Genomic DNA, 8,520 nt, shown 5'->3' on the forward strand with positions numbered 1-8,520 from the left:
AGAAGGCCTGCTCTCCAGGACTGAGGGTTGGCAATGGCAACAGCCTTGTGTGCTGGGGGTGCCTGCAGGTGCCTCGTGGGCCAGCAGGGGGCACTCACAGAAAGAGCTAGCAAAGGCCCCCCTGTCCAAGGGGGATTAGGACTCAAGCAAGGGTGGGCAAGGACAGCTGTGGAGGGTGGGGAGCCCGGGTGGGCTCATGCCCAGGCCAGCCCCACGCACCTGCAGGAACTTCACCATGTTCAGCTTGGGGTTAGCTTCTTTCTTCTCTGTGGGAGCTTGGCTGAACAGTTCTGCGGGGTCCACTTTGTCCCATTTGTTGTATTTTCCTACAAACCAGTCACAGTGACATTGAGTCACACCTCACAGTTCACAAGGGCTCAACCTCCGAGACCATCATAACTCCAGGATGATTTTGGTTTCTTTCCACAAATGAGGAGGGGAAAGTTTGGAGAACAATTTGCCCAGGGTCATCATGATGATCAGAGGCAGAGCCAGGATGTGGGTTCAGGCCTTTGGTAACCCCCTTCCATCCAGCCTCCTTTCTGCTCGGCTGCTGAGCTGACACCACACTCCGGCCAACCACAGGAGCCAAGCAAGCTCTCTGGGGGCTGCCGCTCTGGCCTCACTTCCGGGACTTTCCCTGTGGCTGGGAGCATCATTCCTGGGCTGGCTCTCTTTGCCTGAGCACTGGACCCCACCACTGGTGTCTTCACTGACACTTCCAACCTGAGTTTCTGGAACTCCATCCTTCCACCCAGCACTCTGTGGGGGCACACATGTGCGCAGTCATTCCTGTTAAAGGACCCATCTTTTTGAGCCTCATGCCCAGCACATTCACCTACTCATCTACAGAGGCCCAGTTCTTGCATGCTCAGCTGTCTGGCTTTCTTTTAGGCCCATTTCTTGTTTTTCTGAGACAGGGGTCTCGCTCTGTCATCCAGGATGAAGTACAGTGATACGATCATGGCTAACTGCAGTCTCGACCTCCCAGCCTCAATCCATCTTCCCACCTCCCAAGACTACAGGTGCGCACCACCACGTCGGCTGATTTAAAAAGATTTTTTTTTTTTGTAGAGACGGGGGTCTCACTATGTTGTCTAGACTGGTCTTGAACTCCTGGGCTCAAGCGATCCTCCTAGGCCCCATTTCTTACATCCTGGGACAATGGGGTCAGACAGAGCCAAATTCAAATCCCAGCTCCCCACCTGCCAGCTGGAGATAAAACTTGGGGTCCAAATGCTCAGCCACACAACTCAGTCACCATCATTGTCATCACTGTCATCAATGAGCAGCAAGAACAAGGGCTGAGGCTTTGCCGTGTGCCGGGCCCTGTGCTGAGTGCTCTGCCCTCACTGTCACACTGAATCCTTACAGTCTTGGGAAGCAGATGGCACTGCTGTGAGACCCATTTCACTATGAGAAGTGTAAACTCACAGAGGCTGTCAGTACCCTCGTCTCCAGCCAGTGAGCCGGCAGAGCAGGGGGAAGAGCCTGGATCAGACTCTTGCCAACCACACGGCCCCATACCTACACCCAGCAGGTCACTAATACCAGCACTTCCAAGGTAATTGCTAACAGTAACAATATAGGAATGACAACGACAGCCACCAAATGACCGGCAGACGATGGTCAACTCGGCAACAGCAGCAGTCTTCTCTCAAGTGCCTGCACAGGTCAAGCCCTTCCTAAGATAGGTGCCGCCACTTTGTCTACATAGGACGGTGCACAGGGAATGCAGTAACTAGGGGGTGCTGCTATGATGGGGACCCAGGGCTGAGCTCCAGAGCCTGGGTTCTGGGTACCGCACCCAGGGACCCTCTCATCACCACTCCATGATCTGCTGGCCTTATGACTCATGGAGTTGGGACAAACTTCCCTGCCTAGAGGAATCTCCTGGCTTCAACTGGACCCTGGCCAGTGCCATGCAGAACTCCCTTCTGTAGGATGGAGGGTAGAGGGGCTTACCCAGGAAATCCAGGGTCATCACGTGACCACAGACAGACGTCATCTTGAAGCGCACTGGCTGGCCAGCAAAGGTCCCAGTGTACTCGTGAACTGAACAGGCCCCGTTCAGCCCTTTATGTGAGGACAGGCTCCCTGGGGATGAGGAAGCACAAAGTGACTGGCTGCTTCAGCTGAGCTGAAGACATTGTGGAGACCCCAGCCTGGATGCCACCTCCCAGAGGGCCAGAGTCCTTCCTCAGAATGGTGAGTGACAGCATTCCGCAGACTGCACTAAGAGATGGGACGGCACTCAGGGAAAACAGCATCTGCCAATAACCTAGCACAGAGCACTCTCGATGCAGAACCCCAGGCTGCCAGGAGCCAGGGGCAAGAAGGCAGGGGTGGGCTCTTTCTTTGTATTTACGTTTTCACTCTTCAATTCCATTTTTGCCTCACTTCATTGAAACGTTATTCGTTTACTAAAATGGGACTCTAGATCTACTCTAGGTTACCAGGGACCTTCTAATTATTGAATTCTCACCCTCTCCACTGACCACACTCAGCCGTACTTTCTCAGGTTCTGGGCACCGGGCACTGGGCACCCCTTTTGGGCCTCCTGTCCTCTGCGGACCATGCCTTCTCAGCTGAACGAGGGTCTCTTCCCCCCTCAACTGCTGGACCAAGGGGAGGTCAGGTAGGTGCCTGTCATTTCCGGGTACCCAGCATCCAAAACCCTTCCTATTTGGAGGGAATTCAAAGATGGGGGGAAACAGCACCCTACCAACCACCCCAGTGGCCAGAGTTGGGGGTGAGTGGCAGACATTCCCTCTCCAGCTCCCTGGTGTCTCAGTAGTGTCTGTGGCCACAGCTCAGTCCATTGGCTACTCCGGAGCGACGTGAGGTCCACAGGGCAGTGGGAGTATCCAGGGCTGACAATGCCTGGGGCATAGCCTCATCAGACCTCAACTGGGGTGTGGTCCTGGCTGTGTCTCCTTCCTTCCAGGGCTGGTTTCTGCTACCTGTACCTAACAGCCCTGCCAGGCCTGGCATATGGACAATGACTGTCCTTCCACTTCATTGTAAGCTGTGCCTTGTGCCTTTTGGGAACCCCAGCTTTGGCACACTGCCAGGAATGGAAGCAAATGCACCCCACTGTGACATACTGAGATGCTTCATTACCACCTGCTGACCCGAACCAAATCTACCCCAGCCAGGGTGGAGTCACATTAGGAAAAAGAAATGTCCTGTAACACATAAACGGCTGTGCTTACAGACCAAAGCAAGAAAGCTTGCGCAGGGCTGGTTTCTCCTACCTCTAGAGAGGATTTTGGCAATTGACTGTGCCAAGGACGGCTTTTCGGCAACCATGAGCACAGTCTTCATCTTGTCTCAGCCCTTTACGCTCCAGTTTCGGGGTACTGGCAGTGAAAAAGTTTAGACTCCACTCTTCTGCAGCACAGCACTATTATCAATGCTGACCCCTAAAGAGAAGAAAAGACACTCAGGATAGCAATGCTGTCAAAAGAACCTATACCACTACAAGGAAACTCACTTTAACAAAGAAAAAACAAGACCAACCTGAGGCAAGAAGAAGAAAAATTAGGGAATTAGGGACACTTGAAGACATCTGAGATAAAAAAACAAAAACAAAAACAAAAACAAAACTACCAGGTCAACTGAAGTGGCTAAGATGATCCTGGGAATCTGGCTCCTTAGGTCAATTTGATTCCTAGATCCATGCTAGGAAGATGCCGGGACCTGGGGATCTCCAGTGATGGGTCAGGCCAGGTGGATGCCTGGCCCTCCTCTCTGGACTGGCTCTTCCACCTACAGGTGGACTCACCTGGAGAGAGGAACCATCATGGCCGAGAGCAGCAACACCCCCTCAGCTAAGCACTTGGATGCCCCAGGACACTTTACAAAATGCAGATGTCCAGGCTGGGCTCCCCAGGTCCTTCTGATCCATGATGGGCCTGAGACCCTCTGGCTAGTCGGTCCAGCACCAAGCAGACATCAGGGCTCTGTCACATCTATCTCCTACCTATTCCACTCCACCTTTTGCTTTGCAGGCCATGCTCTGGCCAAATTAAATCAAATATCATCATCTAAGCAAACACTCACTTGAAGCCTCTATGCCTGCGCTCCCCTGCCTGAGAGAAAGCTCCACCAGGCCTGGAGGGTGGAGCTGGATGGCCCACAGGCCCAGCTCAAGTCTCCCAACACCACTGGCAGGATAAGTCAGCCCTCCTGTGCCCACAGCTCTTGGGCTAGGTGACCATTCCAACCCACTCACATTATGCCATCATCAGCGACTACCTCACCCCCAAAATAGGACATGATGGGCTTTGTTCTGAATCACTGTTGGTCTTTGCAACAGCTTTCTGTGCCTGACACATGACATTCAATACCTGCTAGCCAAGTAAAAGAAAACCGCATGAACCCTTTTTGTTTTTTCAATCATTATAAATGTAGCACTGATGTTTATAAACATAGCATTGTAATAAAAAAAGAAAAAAAGACTTGTATTGAGACAACTGAGAAACCTGCTGGGAAAAAAAATAAAGTTAGACTCCTGTTTCCTAACTCCCACTAAAACTGATTCCAGATCTAGCAAAGGTTTGAGTAGAAACAATGAAACCAGAAAAATATTAGGAAAAACATGTGCTTTTAAAATAAATCTCATGAGCCGGGTGTGGTAGCACATGCCTATAGTGTCAGCCACTCAGGAGGCTGAGGCAAGAGGATCGCTTGCTTGAGGCCAGGAGTTCAAGGCTATTGTGTGCCATGACTACACCTGCAAATAGAACAGCCACACTGCAGCCTAGGTGACAGCAAGACCCTGTCTCAAAAAAAATGAAAGCAAAATAAAATAATCTCAGCATGAAGAAAAACAACCACCTAGATGGGCACGGTGGCTCACGCCTGTAATCCCAGCACTTTGGGAGGCCGAGGTGGGCGGCCCACTTGAGGTTAGGAATTTCAAACCAGCCTGGCCAACATGGCAAAACCCTGCCTCTAATAAAAATACAAAAATTAGCCAGGTGTGGTAGTGGGTGCCTGTAATCCCAGCTACTTGAGAGGCTGAGGCATGAGAATTGCTTGAACTCAGGAAGCGGGGGTTGCAGTGAGCCGAGATCATGCCATTGCACTCCAGCCTGTGCAGTAGAGTGAGACTCCATCTCAAAAAAAAAAAAAAGAAAAAAGAAAAAGAAAAGAAAAACAACCATGTAAATACCTTTGTGGTATCGCATCATGTCCAACAACACTCACGGAAGAAACTCAGAACTATAATGAGCTTGTGCTTATCATATAGGGAGAGACTCAAAGTCGTTGCACACACAGCAGACGAGGGTGTGGGGAAGCTAAATGGGAACAACCTCTATGTGCAGCAATTCAGCGATCCCTCTCAAAGTACAAGTGCACATCCCAGCAATTCTACTCCTCGGAATGAACATAATAGTCCAGTTATTTATTGAGCACCTACTACATGCTTGGCCTACTCCAGGATGCAGGGAACACAGCACAAAGCAACACCAGGTCCTGCCCTCCCAGAATGCGTGCTGTAGTATGGGAGCAGGGGAGGGACAGGGCAGGGCTGGGTGACACCTGGGAGAAGAGTCCAGGCAGGAGCAGGGAAGGTGAGGTCCTTGGCATCTGGCAGCATTAGAAAGGAAAGCATCTGCTTGGTACATACTAACGTGGATCAGATCACTGAGATAAATCATGCTAAGAAAGCTGGGCACGTAACGATGTGTAAAGAGCACTGCCATCTGTGATCACACATACGTGTGCAGACGTGTGCATTTGATTATGAAGAGGCAATATGTCTGGATAGAACATAAAACAAACAGTCCAAGCAGTCACCTGGAATGGGTGTTAGGGCCTGGAGGTCAGGGCTGGGGAGGCCTCACCACATTCTCTTTTGTACCTTTTACATTTAGCACCTGGACACAAGTGACTGAGGGACAAGAACTAAGACAGGGGACTTTAAAATAAAATAAAACCAGAAAAATAAAGGAGGGTTGGAAAGGGCATGTTCAGAAGGATGCCAAAGGAACCTCCTTCACTAAAGGGGCTTCTGCTGCTCGTCATGCTGTGCAGGGGAAGAAGTCTGAGGTTGGCCTTGGGCTGTCAACCTTGTTCCCCACTTAAGAGATCACAGGACCACAGTGAAATCAGTAAACTTGACCAGAAAGCTGCCCCAAATAAAATGACAATTTGCTTTTTTCCTCAAAATAAGTAAGTGGATGTTTCCCCTAAATACACAACCATCCCAGAGTGAAAGAGCCAAGGCCTTGTGGAATGATGGCACTGTCTGCAGATGCGCTCTCCAGCCCATGACAGCTCCAGCTGCATCTCCCACGGCTCTGCTGCACACCCACCTTTCCTCCCCATGTGCCAGCAGGCTTCGGCCTAGGCCACTTTTCCCCCTTAGTCTACTTGCTCTGACCCCTGCCCCTCCCTCTCCTGAAGACTGCATCTGGCGTCAGCCATCTGTCTCTCCCACAATTGTCAGGTTCATTGCCATATTTCTGGCACCCAGCATGCATTAAATGCCTGCTGAGTGAATGAATGAACAACCAAGGTGGTTGTGGCTGGCCTCTGCTCTCTGTTCTGGGGAAGTTTTGATTCTACCAAAATCAGAGGCCCAGAAGTGAGGTTTAAAAGAGACCTAGGTACTCCCCTTCCCTCACCCTGGGAAGCCAGACGCCAAAAGGGAAAACTCGCAGCAGAGGCGGATTGTTCTGTGAGGGTGTGAGTTTCCCATCTCTTCCAAAGTAGGAAGTTTTGTCTTAAAATGTTTCCTCAAGGCTGGGCGCGGTGGCTCAAGCCTGTAATCCCAGCACTTTGGGAGGCCGAGACGGGCGGATCACGAGGTCAGGAGATCGAGACCATCCTGGCTAACATGGTGAAACCCCGTCTCTACTAAAAAATACAAAAAGCTAGTCCCAGCTACTCGGGAGGCTGAGGCAGGAGAATGCCTTAAACCCAGGAGGCGGAGCTTGCATAACGAGGGCACACCAGGGACCAGGCACTCCTGCCAGCATCCTAGGCAGGGACTGTGGGGTCAGAGAGACCAGATTTCCAGTGGCTGGACTTGGTTGTTCAGGATCCCGTGCCCCAAGCCTGATCCTGCCCTGCCTCTGTGAGCATTCTGATGGAACAGCAGCCCAGCTTTGCTTCCCTGAAGCGCTCACCACTACACCTGGTACAGCCTTCATCTACTTATTTGGCTCGTCTTACAGCTTCTAGAATGTAAGTAACCAGCATGAGAACAGGGGTTTTGCTTTCTTCATTCTCATGGTAAACAGACGGTGAGCAAATACTTTGGGAGGCTGAGGCAGGTGGATCACCTGAGGTCAGCAGTTCAAGACCAGCCCGGCCAACATGGTGAAGCCCGGTCTCTACTAAAAATACAAAAATTAGCTGGGCGTGGTGGCGCGTGCCTATAATCCCAGCTACTCAGGTGGCTGAGGCAGGAGAATCACTTGAACCGAGGGGGCGGAGGTTGCAGTGAGCCGAGATCGCACCACTGCACTCCAGCCTGGGCGACAGAGTGAGACTTGGTTTGAAACAAAACAAACACAAAAAAAGAAACAAGCAGATTTAGCTTGGGAGTAGGCCTAGCAGTGGTCTGAATAGCATTAAAACTCCTAGGATTTACTATCTCAGTAACTTTACCAAATACTTCTAGAATCAGGAAAAGAGGGAAACAACCATTTCTTAAGCTCCTCCTTTGTACTAGGCACACCATAGTTACAAACACTATTCAGTCTTGCCAACAACCCCATAAGGCAGGTGTTGTAATTTTTTAAAACCGTGAGTAAATGGAGGTTCAGAACAATTCACACTAGTGTCAGGTGACCTTGGCAAAGGAATCCCAGGACTGGCTAGCCATCAAGACCAAGTTAGGCTGGCCTCTCAGGTCCTGTTTCCAAAGGTGAGAAGATAAAAAGGCAAGACGGGGAACATCTTACCTTTCACTTCTGCGAGAAATTATTGCCCCTGGATTCCAGCTAATTTGTTCACAAAAGTACCCTACTTCATTTTCAGATAACAGGTCAGAGAACCTGGGTGCCCTCAAAACCCATCCAGGGCCTAAGGGGCGGCGAGTGGAAGCTGCCTGGGCGTGTACTGCACCGATCTGGGCCCCAGCGGCTGCACAGCTCCCTCAGCCTCAGCTTCCCTACCTGTGAGACTGGGACAGCAGACCTCACCTCAAATTGCTGTGGGAGGGTTCGGAAAAAAAAAGTATTAACTACAGCGCCTGCTCCCTGCAGGCACAGGGCGGGCCCATCTCCACCTCCCTGAACCCCTACAGCAAGCCCCGCGGGAGAGGATCACCCCCGCCAGGGAAGAGGCAACAAGAATGCAGAGCCCGGCCCGGGCCCTCTCCCGAGCTCGCAGGTCCTCCGCCGGCCAATGTCGAGGAAACAAGCCAGAAAAAGGCCTGCGCTTCCCGCCTTTTTGAGCCGCCCGGCGAGGGGCCCACAGCCCGCCGCTCACCTCGCATTCACCTAGCTGGATCCGCAGCTACACCTCGCATCCAGCTCCCGTCCTTGCTCCCGGGACGGC

The 8,520-nt window shown here is 51.5% G+C and overlaps 1 protein-coding gene across 1 annotated transcript in view; it reads right to left on the minus strand.

Moving 5' to 3' along the window:
* The window catches only part of TOP3B (topoisomerase (DNA) III beta), a 24,837-nt gene extending 16,317 nt beyond the window's left edge, over nt 1–8,520 (minus strand). Inside the window, exons 1-4 of the mRNA XM_011947335.1 lie at nt 8,136–8,520; nt 3,258–3,425; nt 1,966–2,097; nt 220–326 (exon numbers count right to left, since the gene is read on the minus strand). Of these exons, the coding sequence (XP_011802725.1) occupies nt 220–326; nt 1,966–2,097; nt 3,258–3,327 (309 nt within the window). The 5' untranslated portion in view covers nt 3,328–3,425; nt 8,136–8,520. The remainder of the gene's footprint in view (nt 1–219; nt 327–1,965; nt 2,098–3,257; nt 3,426–8,135) is intronic.

This window comes from Colobus angolensis, unplaced genomic scaffold, assembly GCF_000951035.1.
Source record: "Colobus angolensis palliatus isolate OR3802 unplaced genomic scaffold, Cang.pa_1.0 Scaffold260, whole genome shotgun sequence".
Taxonomy (NCBI): Eukaryota; Metazoa; Chordata; class Mammalia; order Primates; family Cercopithecidae; genus Colobus; species Colobus angolensis.